The sequence below is a fragment of the Talpa occidentalis genome, unplaced genomic scaffold (assembly GCF_014898055.3).
Source record: "Talpa occidentalis isolate TD23 unplaced genomic scaffold, MPIMG_talOcc4v2.1 talOcc4.4, whole genome shotgun sequence".
Lineage (NCBI taxonomy): Eukaryota > Metazoa > Chordata > Mammalia > Eulipotyphla > Talpidae > Talpa > Talpa occidentalis.
Window position 1 is genome coordinate 127,309,686 of NW_023604295.1, and position 24,681 is coordinate 127,334,366.

At 38.3% G+C, this 24,681-nt stretch overlaps 1 protein-coding gene and 1 long non-coding RNA gene across 4 annotated transcripts; one reads left to right on the plus strand and one right to left on the minus strand.

Annotated features, from left to right (window-relative positions):
* Window positions 1–960: 960 nt before the first annotated feature.
* FGL1 (fibrinogen like 1) lies at window positions 961–20,957 on the minus strand. Its single transcript, XM_037524717.2, has 8 exons — window positions 20,755–20,957; window positions 19,065–19,141; window positions 16,803–16,983; window positions 11,067–11,226; window positions 10,720–10,817; window positions 6,361–6,449; window positions 5,988–6,175; window positions 961–1,316 (listed from the first exon to the last, which is right to left on the minus strand). The coding sequence occupies exons 1-8, from the start codon at window positions 20,771–20,773 to the stop codon at window positions 1,157–1,159; spliced, it is 972 nt and encodes a 323-aa protein (XP_037380614.2). The 5' UTR covers window positions 20,774–20,957; the 3' UTR covers window positions 961–1,156.
* LOC119256996 (uncharacterized) lies at window positions 13,779–24,681 on the plus strand. 3 transcript variants are annotated; one of them, XR_005127954.2, is made up of 6 exons: window positions 13,779–13,919; window positions 15,328–15,550; window positions 16,861–16,990; window positions 17,246–17,292; window positions 17,638–17,676; window positions 19,089–19,339. It is a non-coding gene; the product is annotated as an uncharacterized LOC119256996 (long non-coding RNA). The 3 variants fall into 3 exon arrangements; XR_008554013.1 differs by lacking the exons at window positions 17,246–17,292; window positions 19,089–19,339 and adding an exon at window positions 24,665–24,681; XR_005127953.2 differs by lacking the exon at window positions 17,246–17,292.

Consider the following 24,681-nt stretch of genomic DNA (forward strand, 5'->3'; position numbering starts at 1 on the left):
TTCCTCCACCCCACCTGTGGGGGCAGGAATGGCCACAGGGCAGGTTTTCTGATCCCATGCAGACTGGGTAAAGGAGGAGTCAGAGCCCTCAGTGGTTTTTGCAGGTCTTTTATTGGGATTTACCTGGTACACAGCAGGCAGGGGTGCTGGGGGGCCGGGAGGCTGGCAGGCCTCCCAGCCCCCAACAAGTCTTCACTCTATCTGGGCTCTCTGGCCTTCTTTGCTTCTCTCTCGGCTTCTGCTACTTCTTTCTCAGCTTCTCTTTCAGCTTCTGCTGGCGTCCCCATGACGCCGCCCATAAAAGCCCAGTCTCAGCTCAGGTGAATCCCATCTACCTCTGCCCACACCCTACTCCAGGTGCGCGCCATCAGGCATGCATTCAGGACCGCGAGGATCCATCATCTATCCTGATGGCGGGAGGGCAGAAAAGCCTGACATTTTTCCTTACCCAACACCACCTATCCACATTCTATCCAGAAGAAGCTGTAACAGGATAGCAAAATACCTTACTTAGAATCAGAAGACTAGGATTTGAGTCCTTGTTCCCCTACTTAAAAGTTCTGTAATTTTGAGCAGTCACAAAGTCTCAGAACCACAAATGCTAAGCTCTGTTAATACTTCACATATTTGGTAAAAGAATTAAGGCTTCTGAAAGAAATGTATAACCCACATCCTGAAAATATGAGAGTGGTTTTTAGTGATTAAGGTCCTGGGTTGTATTTAAGATTTCTGACTCTGTATTCAGAGACCTGAGTTCAAATGCCAATTCATAATACTTTTTGTATATATAATTGATTTGGCAATCTATTATTTGCTGGACTTTTCAACTGCACTAGTATTTAATTTATTGTTCATTTATGCTTGTGTTATCTCCCAAGACATGGTATATCCTATGTTTTTTATTTTCTGTCCAACAAAAGCTGTTCTCATTGCTTCTTGCACATAAGAATTTACTAATACTAACAAAATTTACATGTATTTGGTGACTATCACATATTTTCTGTCTTGAAAGTACTTTAAGTAATAAAGGTAAATAAGAATGAAAAGTAGTCCACATAACAATTGTCACCATTATACATTTATGTATTCAGAATAGTTTGTTTCATATTAATTTAAACCAAGGTGAACTGCATAAATGGAAGCCCAACAGGTACAATTAAACAATATTTGGAATAAAATCATTTGGCCTAATTTTCATAATGACAGATTTCAGAGAATACCACCATCCAAGCCAGGTGTGCCAGACAATGCCATTGTCGGTGGTAGCTTTGTAGGCACCTGTGTAGTATAAACCATTGAGGTTTGCAGAGTGACACCTAGTGGGAGGAAAAATAAATGCAGAACAGTCAGACAAGAAAAACATCCTTCTGAAAACCTATTATTTTGCTAGCAAATGATAAAAAATCAGCCCATGAATTCTGCCATTTTTAGTCAGTGGAATTTTGTCAACTTCCAAAAACCAAAAGATGGGTTTTTGTTTTTTTTTAAAGATTTATTTATGTATACAAGAGCTGGGGTACAGGCCAGAGATGCAGGGGGTGAGAGGGTTCACCAGAGACAGGGTGGGGAACACAACAGGCAGACTGACTGAAATACACTGCTGAGGGGAGCAGCAGGAAAGACAGGAGAGGTCTGCTTTGCCATGTGGATTGCTCCCTGGCCAGCAGAGGATTGAACTTGTGCTGCAGAGGCTGCAGATTGCTTCATAGTGCGATGCTTAACCCCTTGCACCACCAGGGAGGCCCATTAAGATTTATTTATGCATAGAAGAACTGGGGTGTAGGCCAGTGGTGGGAGGATAAGAATTCACCAGAGACAGAGTGGGGAGCAGAATACGTGGATCTACTGAAATACACTGTAAAGGGGAGCAATAGGCAAGAGGTCTGCTGCACCATATGTGGGTTAGCTCCCTGGCTGGGGATCAAACTAGGCCTTAGAGGTGACAGCACTGAGACTTACCCCCTAGGCCACCGGGAAGAACTGACAGATGGGCTTTTTAATTTGGTGGGGTTTAGTGCCCTAACACTTCTCATGATATGACACAGGCCATTTGTAGTATAGTATATGGGAAAAGAAACATTTCTGTTTTGTTAACAAAAAAGAAAAGAAAAATAAGCATACAAAAATACGACCTTGTAACCTTTAGTTTTAGCAAGAGTGGTAAGGGTTAAAAAGCAAGGTGTAGCCTTGTACTTTACTGCCTATTCCCATGGATAATTTTCACTTCTATTTTCCTCCTTCTGCTGCCAAGATACAGATTTTGCAATTCAAACTCTTCCACCCCCTTTTAAAATGGCAAGCATATCAATTATTTTAACCTCAAGGATAAGGAAACAATACCTAAACTAGTACTTAAAGTTTTCCCAGCCATCAACCAAGAATCATGTGTCTGAGTTAATCTTTTACATAATTACTCCAATCTAGGTAGATTGGTTAGGTTATCATCAACTTTAAAAAATGTCTTCTCTCTTTCTTTGGGATTTGTAAAAATTTGTCCCTGATAGGGGTAAACTACAGGCAAGAGTGGGCGAAAATTTTCATTTGTAGTGTGATAAAATTAGTAACTTTACAATTCTTTATTGATATAACCAATGAAGAGATGAAAGAGAGAATTTTCACATAGGATAGTTCTGAAAATCTGAGGAAATCAGATTATCAAATTATCAAAAAAGCATATAATTTACCTACAAATGCTGAGTAAGTAATTAGGTTCACTTATCGGCTTAGTGATTGACTCCCACTAACCATCCTGACAGCCCTACCTTAAGTGAATGTAATAAATCTGCAAATGTAAAGAGCATACTGTGTTTTAAAAACTGTGTAGAAAGTAATGTCAAAAAGAAGGAACTCTAAATTGAGCTTCCAGAATATACATTTTGGCATATCTATCTTCCTGAAGACATCTACTACCTATATTTGTTTGTTTCATTGAACACAACATTTATGTTAGTGTTTCCAATAGAATTCTAACAGAAGATTCTTAAAATGACACAAAAATGGTTTTCCACATACTTTTTCATTTGGTCTGTGATTTGAATCCCAAAAGGAAACTGTCTTTACAGTGAACATAAGAAATCTTAGCTATTGAGGGCGATTTTCCAGCATCCTTTAGTTTCTAAAATAATCTGAACCTGAAACTAGATTGGGGGACAGCTAAGGTGCCCTTGGTGAGGAAGCAGCTGAGAGCACTCACATAATCAAAGTACCAAGAAAGAAGAGAGATTGTGGATTAGTTTGCTAAGATGCAGAGAACATCTTATAGGTGGATATTTATGAAGTGACAACATTCCATGTAAATTAGAAGAACTATGGGAAAGGAAAAAGTAAAGAGGAGGAATAGGATGCTAGAGTTACACTACAGTGGCACCAAGCTTCTGGAACAATTTACTTTTTTTTCTAGCTTTCCCAATTTTCCACCTGCAGAGCTTTATCATCTCCTTTGACACTAAAGTTAATGCAGGCTCTTCGAGTGACTCTAGCTACTGAACTACTTTTTTTTGTCCTCCCTGAATCCCAGTCTTTAAAATCAAGTAAATCATTTACTTGCCCAGGTTAACATGTATGCCAGCTGTCACTCGGGCACAATGCAAGCCAATCAATGCATAAGTATGTGGTTTTGATCTCGTGGTAATATGAACCAATGTGATTGTTATTTCTGTATATAGAACTGTTTAAAATCAAACATTGAGGGCTAATGCAATTTTGAGAATGACAATTAAGATTTACATAATGCTCATGATTTTTTCATAGCGCTAACTTGGATGGGGAGAAAAAGGAGGAGGAAGAGAAGGTGATGAAGATGGCTTTAAAACAGCAAGAAAACTACTAGTGAAAGGATTGTGGTCAGCTTTGATTTACCAAGTAGGAAAAATAACTGTTTCTCTGTCCCTTCCCACCATTGTATGTGCTCTAGTTCTTTTATAAATGACTAAAATTAAGTGGACTCAAACAAAATCCAGCGAAAACACTATTCTTCTAACTACTTGGATTCAACATGACACACAATACTAACTACAGCTAGCTGTTTTTCCACAGGATCTACAACTCTAAAATCAGTATAACACAATAACTGATGTTCATAATAAGAACCCTCATGATATTAAGGAAAATTAACCTAGTATATTTCCACTTAATAAGGTAGAAGATTCTATGCTTTAAAAGAATGGACATAACCAAAATGTTAAAATTTAGATTTTGGGATTTAAGTGGATAGTCCTCAACATGGAAAATCCGAAACTCCAGAAATACTCCCTTACTAAAATTCCTATAACGAACAGTTAAATATTCAGATATTTTGAGGTGGCTTCTGCCTTCTAAAGAGAAAACATTCTAAATTCACGCATTGCCAAACGATTGGGACACATCCGTTTTGCAGCACAACGGGCCCACCGGGTTATTTTTAAGAGACGAAGTTTCTATTTCGGGGGGGGGGGGGGGGGGTGAGGGGGGGTGAAGGTGGGCGGGGAGGCTCCCCGGTGGCGCAGCGGTTAAGTGCTGGTTTGCGAAGCTTCCCGTAGCCTCTGCAGCACCGGTTCGATCCCCAGCTGCTCCCGGGCCACAGGAGGTGGGTCCCACATGGCGCGCAGACCTCTCCTGCCGCCCGCTGCTCCCCTCAGCAGTGTACTTCGGTCCTTCTGCCTGCTCTGCTCCCCGCTCTGGCTCTGGTGACTTCTCTCACCCTCCCGCGCCTCTGACTGTACCCAGTGCTTGTATAAATAAATAAATCTTTAAAAAAAAAATAAAAGAAGTTTCTATTTCTCCCCTAAATCTGTGATTACAGGGGAACTGTCTGGAAACCATCTTGGGTGGGAAATAGTTAAAGCAATCAGGAATATCTGGCCTAGAGAAGAGAAAATACTGAGGAATACGGTAAAAATCTTCTCATCTACTTATCGAGTTAAGCTGAAAAGGAATTTCAATCCAGTGAGGCATGAGAAGGCAGATTTCAGGTTAATAAAAGGAAAAAAAAATAGTGGAATGAGCTTGCTGATAAAGTAACAACGAAGTAGTAAATCAGAGGGTGAAATTAGGCTTCAGGAATATTGGAGATGAAATTTCTACATTGGAAGGAGCTTGGATTCAATGATCTAGTGAAAGTTGCAGTGATTAAAAAGTAGCATTGCATAGAAAATATTTTTTCTATATAAAAACATTCTCAATTTCTTTGTGTTTATTCATGGTCAAATTTTTTTTAAAAGATTTATTTATTTATGCATACAAGAACTGGGGTACAGGCCAGAAGCATGGAGGGGGGTTAGAGGATTTACCAGAGACAGAGTGGGGAACAGAACAGGCAGATAGACTGAAATACACTGCTGAGGGGAACAGTGGGCGAATCAGGAGAGGTCTGCTGTGCCATGTGGGTATCTCCCTGGCTGGGGATTGAACTCATGTTTCAGTGGCTGCAGATAGCTTCATAGGTTGTGTCTTAACCCTTGCACCACCAGGGAGGCCCCGTGGCCAACTATTTTTGATAAATCACCCATAATTCAATTTGTAAACAATCTTCATAAAAGTAGTAATTTGGGGCCTCCCTGGTGGTGCAAGGGGTTAAGTCTCAGAACTGTCAAGCTATCACCAGCCACTGCAGCATGAGTTTGAGCTAACCCACATGGCACAGCAGACCTCTCCTGTCTTGCTCACTGCTCACAGTGTATTTCAGTAGATCCACCTGTGCTGCTCCCCACTCTATCTCTGGTGAATCCTCTCACCCCCCAACCCCTGCACCTCTGTAGGAATTAATAAATAAAAATAAATTTTAAAAGTAGTAATTTGATTTATTTCTATGACATATCTTTCAAGATTTATTAATGTACACAGTGAACAAATCCTTAAATATACTTCATCACTGAAGAATTCTAATAAGGATGATTAGTTAATAATGCCAGAGTTACAAAGAAGACCAACAATGCCTCATACATTATAATTAATGCACACCAGTGAGATATCATCAACACCATTACAACTACGTTCATTAAACATCAAACCTGTTAAACCACCAGCCAGACTGATCTTCTTCTGCACAGTTCCCTTCATAGTTGTCATTATCTCTGTCCCATGTGCTGAATTTCATTCTCTGGTGACTCCCCCACCATTGCACCTCAGGGTTAAAATTCCCTGTAAAGGCATCTCCAGCTGTTCCAGAGTATTCCCCTATATCCAACTCATAGGAATTCTAAAGGAAAAGAGGCAAGTTCAATCAGAAGTCACTGTTTTTAAAAAGTTCATAACATCATAAAATACTAATAAACAAAACAACCCCACATCCTATTGTATAGTTTTGATTCCGCTGACTTCAGGATTTACATTACATGTTTTATGCATTCTTTCATAGTGTTACATATATGAACTTTTCAGTACCTTTTCATTTCCAACTTTGAAATTTTTGTATTGTGCATAACGACTGTTTTTTTCAAAATCTGAAAGGTCAATTTTTAAAGTGTAGTCACCTGAAAAAAAAAAAAGAAATTGTAATGTTTTAAATATGTGACATGATATTGACTTATTGAAGATTGAAAACAGTTCATGGCCTTATCTCACTTAGCCTACTTTCTTTTGCCATGAGTCAGCTTTCAAAGAATAAACAGGGACTGCACTGTATTTACAACATGAATGTTTTATTGTGTATGTTACTTGAAAAACATTAGGGACATAAATTAGGTAGAAAACTTGTAGATTCATCATAGATAAAAGCTAGTGTAATTTACTTGGCAAAGAACAACAGAAAGTAAGTCTTTAGTTAATAGAGAAATCTAACAGTGAAGGAATAAAACTATAAATGTTTTAATAATTTCAGAAGTTTATTCGCTTTTTCTTAATTTTGGAAAGAATGTTGACCTTTAAATAATGACTTAAATAGTTGGCATCTTCAACTGATAATCTTTCTCCCATTGCCTCATCATTGGCAAGTAACAAAGACTATTCCTTTTTCAGAAACAGAAAGATTATCAGGGACATAGAAAGTTATAAATCAAACAGATAACATATGTTCTATTCTCCTACTTTGATAAATGAAATTTCACAATGACCCACAAAACCAGGTCTTACACTCCTCAGGGTAAGACCTCCTCAGGGTAAGACTCCTCAGGGTAAGACTCCTCAGGGTAGCCAGTTAGAACACAGAGGCCCAGGGATAGAAAGTCCATGGCCCCTTCACACCAGCCTGGTCTGAGGTCAGCCCCCTTTTACTCTTTCCAGGCCCACCTCTATCAGCACAGCAAGGATCTTTGAAGACATTAAGGCTGCACATCCAAATTCTGTGATACCCACAACACGAGCTCTTCCTTCACTTCCCTTCAAACTTAGGGTGCACACGCCAGTAATAAAATCATCCCAAGGGGGACAAAGATGAGAGATGAATGGGGTGTATGAGGAGGTGTTTCTAAGGAAACACGTGCAGTGCTGTTCTAGCAGGGCATGTTTGACTTTCCCTGGAGCAAGTCCAGGAGGGGTTCCTGTGGACACACAGACTCCTCATGCCATAGGGTTCTCTAAATGGAGTCTGAAGGAAGAAGCCCCTCTAACTTGAACTTTACTTGAAAGGACCTAAGAGTTTGTGAGCTAAGACTGTGAAGTGGATGGGAGCAGCAAGGCAGGCTAAGTTAGCTCTCTTAAGTAGTCTTTGTATTATAAGAGATTAAAAAGCCAGTCTCAATTTCTTAGGCAGTCAGTTAAATATCTGTTTGGTCAATAAGTATATAAAAATGCAATTACAGACTATTTCAAAATTAGTTTTATTGCAAACATTTCTGGTTGAAATTTATAGGATGGGTATAGCCTATTTTCAGAGGCAATTAATTCCCTACCCATAATTAAACAACACAGAGACAAAGCCACTCTTTTTCCTTGGGAAGATGTGAAATATGGTTGTGAAGTCTGGAAATGATAAATATATTTTTGCTGCCATGAAAATAGCCAGTCTTAATACCAACCAAACATGAAGTAGCAGCAAATGTGTTAGCAAAGTGCATCTGGATAAATAGGATTTAATAATAATTTGAAAAACAATACATTTAAATTTTGTATATTGAGAAGAAACCAAGGTTTTCTTCTGGGGGCTTTTTGTTTCAATAAGAAGCCAGATAAAATATTAATGTTTGAATGAAACAAAAACTGGTATAATAAGTGTTTAATATCATTAAACACTAAAATAGGATAATAAGCACACTGACGAAATGGAAATCTTATATAAATTTAGAGAGCACTTATCACAAGAAGGACAAAGAAAGAATCAGGATTCTAGGATTATCTGTCCTGTAGCTATGAATCTGAGGTCTCAAAGATCCCTCTTAACTATAATCCTACTCATCATTATGAATACAGAAGCACCAATCACTTAACTTGGATGGAGCAAGTAAACTCTTGCTTTTACATTTAATGCATTGTCAGTGTGATTTACCATGCTTTCTTGAACAAGACAATTGTTTTTCATGAAACATTCAGAATCAGACCTGTATGGGACTAACTATACTCTCAGACTACCACTGAGGTAAGAAAGGCAACAGATTGGAGCAAAAGAATATGGGAAAGAGAAGCTTAGAAATTTATTATCAAACTGTTGATATTTTATACAAATATTGAACTTTAAAGATATCTCAGCAAAAATATATGTGAAGATATAGATTTGTGCAATTTGTATAGATGTATGCAATTTACTTTGAAGTGTGTCAAAATAATAAAATGAATTGATTGATGGATAGATATATGATTAAAAAAACAATAAAATGTCAGTATAAAATTTAGGTAGCAGGCTGAAACTTCCGGCTTTGCTGTAACTCTGAAATTTTTCAAAATAAAAATTGAAGAGAATGGAAATAGCGTTTAGTATACTATGGTGTTTGATAGCAAGTCCCTGATTCTTCACCCCTCCTTTTGCAATGCCACTTTGTAACTCTTCCCATTGGGTCTATTCCTTTCCCTTGATAGCTGAGCTGGCCATGCAACTTGCTTTCTCCAGCAGAAGGCAGTGACAGTGACTGTACTAGTTCTGAGTCTAAATCTCTTAAGACTCATGTGCTTACACCCTCTTTCTTGGACCTCTGCCTGTGCTACAAGAACACGGCCAGGCTAGCTCACTGGAGATGAGAGACCACATGGACAAAGGTCAACTTAGAAATGCCAACCTCTAGCTTACCAGGAAGTTGATCATAGAACCATGAACAAGCCCAGCCAAGATCAGCAGGACCCAGCCCTGATCAGCAAAACTGTCCCGCCAACACACAGACTGTGAAAAATAATGAATGGTTGTTGTTCTAAACTACTAAGTTTTGAAGTGACTTGTTGCACAAAATTATCATGACACTATATAACTGATGTGGTATATAACCTTGAAGTACTCAAAGCATTTTTTAAAAGTATGATTAAGATATTACATTTCCTGGATTAAAGAACTAGACATAAGACCTGAAACCATAAAATACATAGAAGGAAATATAGGTGAAACACTACGTGATTTGCATATCAAAGACATCTTTACAGACACATCACCCAAAGCAGTGATAGTGAAGGCAAAGATAAACAGCTGGGACTACATCAAATTAAAGAGCTTCTGCACAGCAAAAGAGACAATAACCAAACAAAGAGAAACCCCACCAACTGGGAGAACATTTTTGCACCCAACACTAATGATAAAGGACTGATCACAAAAATCTGCAAAGAGCTGATGAAAATCAACAACAACAAAGAAAATACTCCAGTCAAAAAATGGGCAGAAGAGCTAAAAAGAAACTTCTCTGAAGAGGAAATGCAAATGGCCAACAGACATATGAAAAAATGTTCAACATCACTTGTCATCAGGGAAATGCAAATCAAAACTACCATGAGATACCATCTTACACCAGTGAGAATGGCACATATTAAAAAAACTAGCAACAACAAATGTTGGCGAGGGTGTGGAGAAAAAGGAACTCTCCTGCAATGTTGGTGGGAATGCAAACTGGTCCAACCACTATGGAGAGCTGTGTGGAGATTTCTGGACCTACTAAACATAGAGCTTCCATATGATCCAGCAATTCCACTCCTAGGTATTTACCCAAAGGACACAGAAACATCCATTCCAAAGAACACCTGCACCCCTATGTTTATAGCAGCACTATTTACAATAGCTAAGCTTTGGAAACAGCCCAAATGCCCAAAAATAGATGACTGGATCAAGAAGATGTGGTACATATATACCATGGAATATTACTCAGCATTCAAAAAAGATAAACACATGCAATTTGCAGCAACATGGATGGCGCTGGAAGGGATCATGCTCAGCGAAATAAGCCAAAAGGAAAAAGAAAAATACCGGATGGTCTCACTCATAGCAGGAATCTAGAAAACTTAAATAAGGGATCAGGAAAAAGAATAACTATAAGAAAGTGAAAATCAAAATCAACAAAAAACTATGAACCAGAGACACTTTTTGGGGGGTGGGGGCCGGGAGGGGAGGGATTGGGGTCAGAATGGGGCATGTGCAGTTGTATGGGGGAATATAAAAATAAAATTTATTATTTAATTAAAAAAAAAAGATATTACATTTCCTTTACAAAAAAAAAAAAGATATTACATTTCCTAGTGTTTAGCAGCCACATTCTACAAAAGGGATTTCTGCCTCAAAGGGATCACTGCCACCTGCAAATCGAGTAACTGAAGTATTTTCTTACTATGAGTTAGGAAAATATTTAAGTGTGTTGTTTTATTGTACCTCAAATGAATTTGATATCAGGCAAACCTTACCTTGTGTTGTCAAGAAGTGGAGATTTTTATTACCAAGCCAATATTCACCATTTGGTTGGACAAAATTTCCAAAACCATTTTCATAGTCATTCCAGCCTCTAAAAGTTTTAAAGAGAAAGCAGATTTTAGCAAAATCCAAATGAATCTTTATAGTATCCAAGATGTTTATCATCTACTGCCATCCCCACCTCCAATATTTTCTTGATTAGTCCATGCATTTTTGGATTATTTAGAGAAAGTGAAATTCTTTCTAATTATTCATTTCTTGAGTTATAAAAAAAGGTTTAACATTATAAATCTCACATTCGTTACCTCAAATAGATCCTATATCATTACAGTCAGCATACCTATTAAAGTTTTCACTACCATCAGATCGTCTCTGAATTACAGTCCATCCTCCTCCATCAGACATGTCACAATAAACAGAAAATTCTGCTGGGCTCTGGAGAGGCTTGATTTTGTAAAATCCACTGCGCTTATATCCATCATTGAAAATTTCTGAACAATCTGTTTGCAAAATGAGGTAATGTAGCATTTGTTATGTGTCTTTCTTTTTTAAGGGAGTCTCTGAATGAGATTACTCAATAGTAATGGACACAAAAATACATGGTGTAGATAATAAGCCTTTTAAAATTGCATCTTGCACATCTACCAGTGGATATTAGGAAATTCTTATTTTTTTCCCTAATATTTATCATCTGACTCTGCAATGATCATGGAAATAAGAGGAATAAAACAGGAATATGTTGTTGTTGTTGTTTATTTCTGGGTGGTGGGGGTTTTTTGTGGAAAACAATTTTGAAAGCCCCCTGTGACAAAATTTATCAGTCTCCCAATTAAAAATATATGTGTGTGTGTTCAGTTCATTACAGTATATTTAGAGAGAATTTACAGCTTGGTCAGACAAAAAGATTGAAATTTATTTCTCCTATGAGGCTAAAATGAAAGCAGAAATATAACACCGAACAAATAATTTAATATGGGCTATCCTGACTAAAAGCATTGTAAATCATTCTGAATGATTGTATACAGTGAACTCAAGATAGTATCTTCAGTTTAGATTCATACCAGTATCATCAGAATTTTTCTAATCCAATGAAATTTCTAATAGTTCATGCATTCCTAGATATTTTTGCTAAAAACAAGCAAGTTTCTGTTTTTCTTTTTTGCCTCCATTCCCCTTTGCCAAGGTATTTTTTGGACACAGAAGCAAACACAACTACCAAAACGTCACCCAAAAGTAGTAGCTATTTCTTTTCTTTTTTTTTTTAAAGATTTATTTATGCATACAAGAGCTGGGGTACAGTCCAGAAATGTAGGGGGTGAGAGAACCTACCAGAGACAGAGTGGGGAACAGAATAGGCAGATTGACTGAAGTACGCTGCTGAAGGGAGCAGCGGGTGAGTCAGGAGAGGTCTGCTGCACCATGTGGGTTCCTCCCTGGCCGGCCAGGGTTCGAAATAGTGCTGCAGAGGCTGCAGATTTCCTCATAGTGCGGTGCTTAACCCCTTGTGCCACCAGGCAGGCCCCAGTAGCTGTTTCTTGAGCTGCTTGAGGGTAGGGTGAATTCATATCCATGGAATATCATCTACATTATTCTGTGTGGATTTAGAGAATGTGACATTATGGAGTTCACGATTGTTTATATGCCCAGGAAGTTATGTTGTCAGATAGTGGTCACTACTAATGGCCTCAAGACCTTTGAATGAAAATGCTATAATTTAACATCAACAAAATATAAATTTTGCCTTTTCACTTTGTTAATTTCCTTCCTTTAATTTTTTTCTCTTCCTGAGAAAAATTGGGTAAGTTAATTGAAAATTGGATAAATTAATTCTTTTGGCTCAAATTTTTAAGTTCTTTCTTCATTTTCATTGTTTTGATGCCAACATATCGACAGCTCTGTTTCATTATAATAAAATATACTACACATTAAATAGATTGAATAGGCTATAGGAATCAGAAGAGAAAAGAAAAGAAAGAATCTTAGTCACTTTTTACAGCCTTTGTATACACTACTACTTTGGTAAGATACTAATCATTTGTAAAGATTTAAGTTTTATGTGTATATTCATTTTTGAGGTTCAGAAGCCCAAGTATTCTTTATACATACTGGGTTATTGAAAAAGATCCTGTTTTGAAAATTAAACAAGAAGAAAAAACAATGGGAAAATGATTGTCTAAAATTAGGTGAATGTTGTTCAAAAGCTTACAACTTGTGGTCAAGTGTGTTGTACAACATTTTTCATTAAACAGATTTTAACCTTATTAGGAAAGGAGCTCTTTGTTTATATTTAATCTCCTACCAAAGAGCTAAACAGTAAAGTTTCACAAGTGTAGACTCTTCCAGGCATATATGGAAATGATTAGCTAAACATTTGCCTCTGTTAAACTTCATGAATATGGGAGTTTTTAGCCAATATTTTCAATTCATTTTTATGTGTGTCAACAGCAAGTTTGTTGTATTTTAACATTTTTTCCCCTTTCTCCCAAAGAGAAATGCAAAACACATCTTAAGATCCAGAGGAAAGCTTTCAACTCAACAAATAACTAAGCATCAAAAAAGCATTAGTAGCTCAATTGCTTCTAGTAAACAATTTAAGGAGCCTGCCTTGGGGAAATGTGACTTTCATTGTGATACAGGAAAGTCAGGCAATGTAGTATTTAGAATATCAATTTGATATTTAAACTATGATTTTTGAAATGTTTCAACCTACTCAATCCCCAGGAGAAAAGGCAGGCCGGAAGCAGGGTGAAGAAACTGTGTTCACGGGAGTTAAAAAGAAAAAAGGATTTTTGGATACTTACATAATAGCAGAGTGAAGCCAGGGCTTCCTTCCCTCTCTTTGATAAACATTGTATTAAACTGGGTGAGTACTTTCTATGAGCTTGCAGAAAGCAAGCCATATTGGAAAGCTGAAGTTTAAGCTTCGTAAAATGACATGACAGCCTGCCAAATGGATTTTTTCCATTTATTCCAGAATGGTGGCTGAGACTGAACACTGAGAACAAAAGGGATAGAGTACCCCACATTCTAAACTTAAAGAAAGACCGGAAGAATTCAGCTGCCACTCCATAGGGCATGCTGGGAAATGCCAGAACTGGTCTTGTTATGGCCATCCTCAGCCTCAGGAGACTTAAGAAGAAAAGAGAAGAAAAAAGTCGATTCCATGGAGAGTGCAGTATTCTTGTAGGGTGGGGTGAGTGGGCTCTCTCCTCTGAAAATAAGGCAGAGATTCACAATGTAATATTGTCAACAGGTAACTGACAGTATAATACTGAATATATGTAACTGATATTCATTGAGCTAAACGCTTTTTTAATCATGTTACATGTATTCACTCATTTTATCTTTACAACAAAGAATCAGGAATTTTTATCACTTCCACTTTACACATGAGGAATATGAGGTACATAGAAGTTAAGTAACTTGCACAAAGGTCACAGCAAGCAAGAAGGGCAGCTGGACTTTGAAAATAAACTTCAGAGTCTACACTTGAACAACTACCATAATGCCTCAAGACCAACTATTTGATAAAGACTGGGGCTTCTGGAAAAGGGGGCAGGGTTGAACCAGTGGTCTTGTTCACTGAACAAATACTGCAATGTCACAGGCTCTTGTAATTGTCACCAACAATGTAAACTTAGTACTATAATCTTTTTATTTAGGCACATAATTCAACAACACCCAAAATCTTTTTCAAGGATACATTTAATTACATATTGTACAAAAATCGCGTGATCTGTGCATTGTTTGTACAAATTGCTGGTTTCTATGTAAGTGCATGTTTTCTATGAGATGAATTAGAACTAAGAAAATAATTAATTTAGTAATAACATAGTAACTTGCGAATAAGAACACAGAAATTTATATTTTTATAGATCATATACATAATTATTATTTCACATTTTAAATTTAAGGACACCAAAAGCATAAACTTTGATGCAAATGGGTTCTTATATATTTTCTATCATATATGCTATATATATTATATTGTCACATATAACATATATGTTATATATTTTATAAGAATTACAAAATAATAATTTATTTATTGAGTGTGCCCTTGGTAGGCTCTCTAGTACTAGTTGCTTATGTGCTGAAAAAATAAAATACACTTGAATTGCACTTATAGTTTATCACTTCTTCTCTTCCTTCATGCTTGTACCATATATGAAAAATATTAAACACAGACCTACTGATATCTGGATTTTTTTTTAGCTTTTATATCCAGAAAGAGTTGTCTAGGATGCCTTATCTATCTATCATCACCTATTTAATGTTATAAGACACACACACGCATGCGCACATGCACACAAACAAAATAATAGTTTGTCTGAACACTGTCCATATGACTTTTCTACTTAACTCTTCTTATACAGTCATCCCTGCTCTGAACTTGGTACTTGGTAGTAACTGATTTCTTATCTAGTTCCTGGGTTACACTTGTTTCTTAAATCTGCTCCCTAATCCTCTCAATGCAAGATGGGATTTTTAGCTCTTAAACTTCAGTCTGCCATGGTCACACAGTCCCAGTTTCTCTTTGTTCCATGCCCCAAGCCACAGGCCATCCTCACCCTGTATCCATTTCCATTCTCATTTGCCAGTGGCTCTGGATGCCTGATTCAAAAGCGGGGAAAGGGTAGCTGGACTCCAAGGATCAAGGATCAAAGATCAGCTGCTAGACATCAAAGTCAGAGGCCCACGGCAAAGGCCCACGGCAAAAAGTCTCAACAAAAAACAGATTATCATGTTGGAAAAAAGAGAAAAAGGGGGCATTTTATTAAAGTCTAAGTTCTAAGATTCTCACAATTCTTATACCCTACACTGGTGAGTATATTTAGAAACTCAAAACAAAGATGTTTTTATTTTCATGAGTTTGGCATCTCTTTGGCTTCTACATATGTATTTCCAGATTTATATTTGCTAATGTTGATATTCCTGTCTCGATGTACTACTTTGCTTTCATTCATAAATATGAGGCTCTACTCTGTTCCAGGCATTATGATAGGCAACAGGAAGGGAAGAATGCATTAAAGGTGTCTCCCTGGTGGCGCAAAGGATTAATCATCAGCACTATGAAGCGATCCACAACTACTGCAGCACAAGTTCAATCCCTGGCTAGGGAGGTGACCCACATGGCGCAGCAGACCTCTCCAGTCTCACCCACTGCTCCCCTCAGCAGAGTATTTCAGTGGATCTGTCTGTTCTGCTCCCCACTCTGTCTCTGGTGAATCCTCTCACCACCCCCCCCCACCTCTGGCCTGTACCCCAGTTCTTTTAAGCACAACTAAATAAATCTTTTTTAAAAAAGAATGCATGAAACGTTGTCCCAGAACTCACAAATTTCCCAGTTAATTAACCAAGAGAGACTCATAAACAGAGAAATTATAATACAACATGGCAGTAGTTGGAGACCTATGAACACGGTGCTCTAATTGTGTTTATGTTGTTTCTTACAATTATTGTTTGACTACTTTAAAAGATGCCTGGAGGAAGTGAACAATTTTCTAGAGGGAATAATGGTATATGCATTATGTTGTATGATGTGTGGACAGCTTAAGATCATTGAGTTTTAGGGAGAAACATTGGCCTAATCGAAAGGAAAATTACCAAATCATGAAATGTAGACATGCAAGCATTTTTTTTTTATTTTCCTACCTAATTCTGATACCTTTTCCTTTTCTGCTCTCTTATTTCATTACAGTGCTTACTACACTGAAGCACATCAGGATTTCAGAAGGGAAAACTATGAATGTGACAAGAAAAGATACACAAAAACAAAGTTCAATTGTAAAAGTGCACAAATTATTTCTCCCATTTGCACATGGATATGCAATAGATAAACTATCTATTGTCTTGTTCTCTTAAAAACCTACAGAAATTCTCAGGCATTTCATATTGCTATTAAATGTCCCCAATAGAGATAAAAGGATAAAACATGGTAGAAGACATGAAAATTGGTACAATGCTTCCCGTTGTATGCTATCCAACCTGAAGTGATGAAACAATTGGCACCATCACTGCACATGTTGTATAATAATATAAAGTATTGAAACACTTAAGAAAAATAGATTCTGACCTGCATATTGTCTCTTGCTTCCAAGGTCAATGACGTTATTTTCCTCTCCTTTATCTAGGAACTGGACTTCCTTCTCATGCAAGAGCTGTGCGATCCTGACCTGTTGCTGTTTGACACGGGTCTCGAGCATGTGCACCTGGGCTCTGAGCCGCTCCTGCTCTTGGAAACAGTCCTCCAGCGCCTGCAAAGTAACGTTCTCATGGAAAATAAGTGGCCCTAATAAAGTGGATAAAGTAATGATTTGATTGTGCCTCCAAATCCTATTTCACATAGTTCTAACCAGAAAACGGGTTTGAAACTTTTAATGCTATTTTGTTATTTGAAGCATAGGAAATGGTGGTGTATGTTAAAGCTCCTAAAGAAATAGTATAAAATAATCAAATGACTGTGCTACGACCTGTAGAGTGGTGGTCTCATCTGATTTTCATTATTCCATGAAATAGGAATAAGCTCAAGCTTGATGAGGAAACTTGGTCAAGAATTCCCATAGGTAAGGGGAGATAGGATTCCATTGAAATACAGTTCAAAGCTCCTGTTCTCAATCTCTACATGAGACTGCCTGCATAATTTCTTAACTGTAAATTCTTTCACAGAAGTTAATCACATCATTAGCGTGTCAATCTGTGAAATAAATAAGCCTCGTGAATTATTTTGGCATCAATATATTTTAAAAATATAATTGAATACTTAAAATCTGACCACCTAGGTTATCTCTATGAGGGATGTTATCTATAAGGAATAATAGTGTAGGCGCTCATATCACTGATTACCTGTTGCTGGAAATTCTCCTAGAGTCACTTAATTTTTTTATTTTTTTTATTGTTTGTTCCTTCAGTTACTTCAAAAAGGGATGAAAGGAGGTTGAGTCTTTCAGGTAAGTCTTCACCTTTTCTAACAAGTTAAATAACCCATGCATCTTGCACCTAAAGGAGTTTATTAGATTCTTCCTAAAGAGGTCTTTGAACAGAACTCCCCAAAGGTAAAGTGAAAGTGTTGTGTGAATGGGGAAGGAGGGCGCAGGGCTGTGCAGCTCTTGGGAAGAGCTACTGTGGCAAGAAACTGCAATGAGGTTTCTCATGTATTCAGTGTTGAAAGAGTTATGAAGGACAATGGGTGGAAAAGTGACAAAAGACACATTTTGGCCATTTTTCCATTTTTGCCTTCACATGTCTTTGCATGGTCTCCTGTGAAAAATGTAAATTATGAATTTTAATGTGTAATTGCCTTATAGTACCCTTGTGTACCATTATTTCCTACACAGGCTTGAGATAATAGTCAGATCTATTTCCCAATTTACATTTGTATAACTGCCCACTCCTTATGTATTACCTTATGTTCATGTCATAAATATGAGGACCTTCCTTGTTCCAGAAACTCTGCCAGGCAGTCAGAAAGCACAGTTAAATATCTTATTTGAGCAAAATGAAAAAGTACACTGCCTTACTATGAAGGATTGTAATGTAAATACAGAAATTCAGCCTCAAAAATGAAAGGCAAGAGAACTGGGAAGTGATTGTCGAGACACCCTCCCTCCCATGTCCAGATTCAAGGCACTAAATCTCCCAGCATTTTGTCAGGACTGTTCTTTATTTGGTCTTGGTACTCTCTCCTCTTCGCTCTGATTTATTCTCTCTGATAGAGTTATTTGCTTAGCCCCCAGTCTAAAGAATGTTCAGGAAGATTATTTTATGGGTCTGAAATCCTGGGTGCTTTCCAATTGGGGGAATTGGTTGCGATATTGTTAAACATAAATAAAAGTGACTGACGGGATTCCAGCAAAGTATGTTCAATATTTAGGAGATTACATCCATGGTTTTAGTAAACTCTTTCAAACTTAGAAGTTTTCTTTGCCTCAGAACTCTGAGTAAATGACTTTTTTCTCTTTTTAACCCATGAATGGAGGCACACATTCTTAGTAATAATTTTCAAATTAGTGTCCAACATGGTGTCCAATATTGGAAAACCAAGCTCAATGTTAGTAATGATAGGCAGCTTTTAATTACTAATATAATGCAGCACCAGGAAATTTTAAAAGATTTTATTTCTTTGTTGTGGATGCTGATTTTGACTTAGAAAAATGTAAAGCACCTGGTAAGTACCTAATGTGGGCTAGGTGCTTCCACAAACCTTTTTCATTACACCTCCCCCCCTATTAGTTAAGATTTTTCAGTGACAAATTACTATAGGTTTTCTGCAAAGGAAAAGAAAGTTCCTGACAGAGCAGGCATTATAAATACAATCTAGTTTTTGTAGTATGCTTACCCAGATCTCCCCGCTCATTACCAGAGCAGTGGTGACAAGGATGAAACTGAATATCGACATTTTTCCCACTGAAAGAACTGCAAGAAGAAAAAGAATTTATAATCTACTTTGAATTTTTTGAGACCAGAGTTGAGTTCAGAAGCAAGTTGCTCCAGGAGCTCAGATTCTGTTCCAGCCATCTCTCGTCTAAGTGGCTGAGGAAATTCTCTTGGTGGTTTGGTGGAGGGTGAGTGGTACAATTGCCCATATGGAAGAGCAAAAATGTAACCCCCAAAATTGAGCCAATAAATAATTTTGTATAAAAAATAAAGACTCCCAAGTAATTTCAATGTTTAGCAAAATTTGGGAAGTAATAATTTGGGGACTTAATAGAGAATTTTTGGTCTATGTTACCAAAGTAGGCAGTTCTCAGTCTTGGGGCCAACAAAAACAGTCACAGAATGAAAGAAACATTCGTGAACCAGTGATAAATAGACATAGCCACTTTGGGAAGTATTGTAAAATACAATGCAAATTTTCAGAATATGTAAAAATTGCTCACTATAGAGAGTCATAGAGTCTGGGGAAAATAGGGCCTCCCCTGGTGGTGCAGGTGGTTGTGCCGAGCTGTGAAGCTGTCTGCAGCCTCTGCAGTGCCCGTTGGTTCCTGGCTGCCCGGCAAGGGTCTCACATGGCGCGAAGACCTCTCCTGCTGTGCCCACTGCTCCCCTCAGCAGTGTATTTCGTCAGTCTGCCTGTTCTGTTCCTCACTCTGTCTCTGGTGAATCCTCTCACCCTCCCACACATCTGGCTTGTACCCTGGTTCTCGTATAAATAAATAAATATTAAAAAAACAAAACAAAAAAAAAAGAGTCTGGGGAAAATACCTACATATTTTACTTCACACATTCTTACATCTGGTTGACTTTTGTGGAAGACCTGGCTACTGAACCGAGGTCCTTCTACTATGAACATCTGTGTTTCTAATCTGTATTCTCCGTGTTCCTTCTCACTACATTCATATATCCCTGCCATACACAAGCAAACAGGTTTTAAGAGGTATGGAGGCCCTCCTGTAATAGCATTGTCTCCAGGAAAGGGGGAGGTTCCAGGTTCCCTGCCCCACCCAAAAGGAGGGTGGAGCTGAGCAGGGAGAGAAGAAGCTGCAGAGGAGACTGAGGAAGGAAGGAAGCAGGATGGAGAGCCAGAAGGAGACCTGGAGGAGGCACATGGAGCCAAGAGACACATGAAACTGCACTTGCCTTTTGGTCATGGACTGGGTGACACAGATGTGGGTGAGAGACCCGTGAGGAGGTGACAATGGCGGTTTTTGTCATGATTTTGATTTTGCTCTTTTCCTTCCAGGCTTGTCTGGTTGTTTCTGATCCTTTTCTGTGGGTCCCCACTGGAGGATGCTTTAGACTTGTGCAGGCTTTGGGGCCTTGGTCTGGGCCAATCCTACTTGGGTGGACTTTTACCCACAAGGGGACGGGTAATTTTGGGTGCCTGATTTAGAAACTAGATTCTTTGCCTTTCCTGTATTGTTTCCTAATTGTATTAAAGTTCCTTCCCATTAAAGTCTCGTATGTTTTGTGTTGATGCGGCGGATGGCAGAACCCATTTAGAGTAGGGAGGTTTGTGGGGTCTGGGGTGCCCCTCTCCCTGCCCTGCAACATATTCGGCACCCAAGTCCTGTAACACCCCTACTTGCCTTCTCCAGTGAACATCATTCTTATTCATGAACAGGGCTGTGACTTATTTCTTCCCCACTCATGTTCTTCCCCAAAGAACCCGTAAGTTAACATGGCAGAAGAGGAGACAGTTGCATTATAGCAGAAGCAGTCCCGGAGATGACAGCATTAGCAAGCATCTATAGGTCAGCAGCTATCCACTTAGCACTATGCTGTGGCAGAATAAAACAACTGCCGCTGCAAGACAATGATTTGGGAAAGAAAAGAAAATCTTAAAATAGAAATTAAAAACAATATAAATTCCTTACACATAAAGCCATGTGTAATTAAATATAAAACTATACTTTCCCACACCACCCTTCAAGACAAAATTAATTACTTCCTCCACTGTATCCCACACTATAGTTACAGACTAATTGTATCATTTATACACACAATAAACATTGCTTATGTGCCTGCTATGTTCTAGCACTGAGGTAATGGAATTATCATTTGCTCTGTTTTTTACTGATATTTCTCCAAGTGCTTCCCTTTGTCCCTGCTATTTTGATTAGAATAAAACTTTTGAGGGCCTCCCCAGTGGCACAGTGGTTGAGCGCTAGGTTGAGAAGCTGCCCGCAGCCTCTGCAGGGCCAGTTCAATCCCTGGCCACTGGGCGAGGGTCCCACATGGCACACAGACCTCTCCTGCTGCCCGCTGCTCCCCTCAGCAGTGTACTTCGGTCCTTCTGCCTATTCTGCTCCCCGCTCTGGCTCTGGTGAATTCTCTCACCCTCCCGTGCTTCTGACTATACCCAGTGCTTGTATAAATAAATAAATAAAACTTTTGAAGGGAAAGATCATAATTGTTATATCCTCAATATACAAATTATTAAGGTGACCCACATAAAAATTTAGTAGTTGCCACTACAGAAAATATTCCCCAGGGAGATTAAAGGGGAAAAGTGATTTAATTGTCAGAAAACTGTAGTCTGCTTGTGGGAACTGATTTCCTCCTTTATGCTTTTCCTTCTCAGGGGGAAAGCAATGGGCTAAGTGTATTTTTGCAAATAAGTATTTTTTAAAAGATTTATTTATTTATGCATACAGGAGCTGGGGTGCAGGCCAGAAGTGTGGAAGGTGAGAGGATTCACCAGAGACAGAGTAGGGAGCAGAACAGGTGGATCCACTGAAATACACTGCTGAGGGGAGGTCTGCTGTGCCATGTGGGTCAGCTATCTGGCTGGGGATCGAACTACTGCTGCAGTGGCTGCTGATAGCCTCATAGTGCTGACACCTAACCCCCTACGCCCCAAGGAGGCCCACAAATAAGTATTAAGAAGGAGTTGGAGTTAAGGAATTTTTGTTGGATGGATTTATTCATGAATTTATTGGCTGTCTCACACCCTCCAACTAAAAAAGGAGTCAAGAAAAATATAAAAGCTATGAATTAACAAGGTTGAGAAAAAGGGAGGGGAGAAAACATCTGGCATGAAATGTCAACAAGTTTGTGGATGATAAAAAGCATGCAGGAGAGCTGGCAAACTGCTGAAACTGAGTAACAAAATAGGGACAGAGGGAAATTCGACAAGCAGCTGGCTAAGTACAATAAAGTTCTCCTAACAGGTGCAGGATTGGAGGCACCAGCTACTTGAAAGGCAAGGGTAGAAGTGATGGGCTGACACCAGATCCTCACCTAAACCATGAGCACCCAGGGGGAGAGTGTTTCTCCCACCCTATCGGAATAGGGAGGATTTACTTTCCGTTCTGGTTAAACCAGGTAGCCTGAATGCAGGGACAATGGAGGGAGGGGAAAGACATTGTTCTGTAAGATTGAGATGCACCCTTCCCTCCTCAACCCTCAAGCCCAAAGTACACACCCCACACCCGCCCTAAATTGCAGCCCCTAGACCTCCTCCCAGGCTACTTGTATGCAACAGCTGGGCAGTCACCCCTATACTCCTCCCACCACTTTCCATGCCAGAGATCATGGGATTTCTCTGGAGTCCCAGGAATAACCACCCTCACAGAAAAGATCTTCAGGACTGGTGTGAGGGAGTCTCCAACAAAGAAACTTGTCCTTGTCTGATGACAGTCCAGGGAAGCCCACCTACTGGCCTCACTCATGCACATAGGAAAGGTATAGGCACAATATTTTGCTTATTTTTTTTCCCAAGGAGATTTCTTTGTAAGGGTATAGTTTAAATGGCAATCTCTGTCCATATATTCTTAACATTCTAAAGGGATGCACTCAGAGAACAGTGTTCTATGTAACAAGGGGCAGAAATTCATATAGCAGCTAATTTACTATGAATTTACCTATATGACTTACCCTTTTATTCATCTGAACAAAATAAGCAACATGTATGGAAAGAAGGGAAATACTGAGTACTTTGCACAGTTAAATGGGGGGAAAATTAGAGAAAACAAGACACATGCAATTATTCTTTACAGAAAAGTTCTAATAAGCATTTATAGACCCATTTTTTTAAGTAAGTCATCCTCTACTACAGCCATAAAATTCCAGAAAAAAACAAATAACTGAAAGTTAATACTTTATATTTAAAACTTAACAATTTTAAAGGAATAAAGCCATTATCATAGCTAACTCATAATAAATTATTAGTTTGACTCATGTTTTCAGTTAGTAATAAATATATTTCTCTTATGCTGCTGTTTTTGTTTTTTTGTTTTAAATTTTCTTTGTACTCTGTGGTCACTTAGCATTTAATTTTAAATTTATCATAAAGTTCAAGTAGCAAAAATAAATAAATAAAATCCTTTCACATAATGCAGATTTCTTGATATGTAATCAATTTATGTAGTTAAATGTTTAATCATGAAGTTTTTGAATATTATGGAAAACAAGAAAAAAGAATAAATGTCTTATATATAAGCAAAAGAAAAATAAAGATAAAATATAGGAAAAAAAATTTAAAAACATATAAAGACAATTTTCAGGGGAGGTCTGCTGCACCATGCGGGTCACCTCCCTAGCTGGGGATCAAACTCATGCTGCAGTGGCTGTGGATAGCTTCATAATGCTGCATCTTAACCCCTTGCGCCTCCAGGGAGGCCCCAAAGACAATTTTCAGAGAAGAATGCACTAGCTCATGAAGACAGAACACAGTCAAATGTAATGAAAGGAAATGAGCACATCCAGTCAAACATGGTCAACACTTGAGGAAACAAGGCTCAGAGTAAAAATTATTTGTCTAAAGAATAAAATCAACTTTCACTAAGTATATTCACATTAATCTGGAAGATCAGCATGAAAATATAATACCATTTAATACCATTTATTTGTAACTCCATTTCAAATTGTTCTGAGAAAAACCAAGATATTTAATGGACTGTTATTTGGGCCTTTTTCTTTTCATTCATGAAAATAACACCTCATCTTTCTCATGTTCTAGCAACCAGATTTTCATTACTTTAATCCACTTCCCACTATTAGTTAAAATATTCAGGAGTTAAGAATTAAGAGTCATGAAATAATTGTGCTTTCCAGACTTTAATGCTATCTTTTGAAATGATATTGTTGTTTATTTCATCAAGTAACCCCTATGAGGTCAAATGCTTTATTTAAAAAAAACAAATGAATAAATTAGCTTAAAAACAAGGAGCTTTAAAAAATTATGCTTTTGGGTCCTCCCTGGTGGCACAGGGGTTAAAGACACAATGCTATCAGGCTATTGCCAACCACTGCAGCACAAGTTGGATCCCCAGTTGGCCAGGTAGCAACCCACGGTGCAGCAGACCTCTCCAGTCTCGCCCGCTGCTCTTCCTCTCTTGCCTACTGCTCCTCTCAGCAGTATGTTTCAGTGGATCTGTCTGTTCTGCTCCCCACACTCTCTAGTGAATCCTCTCACCCCTGGCACCTCTGGTCTACACCCCAGTTCTTGTATGCATAAATAAATAAATCTTTAAAAAAAAATTCTCTTAAATCTAGGTCTGATTCTGGCTACG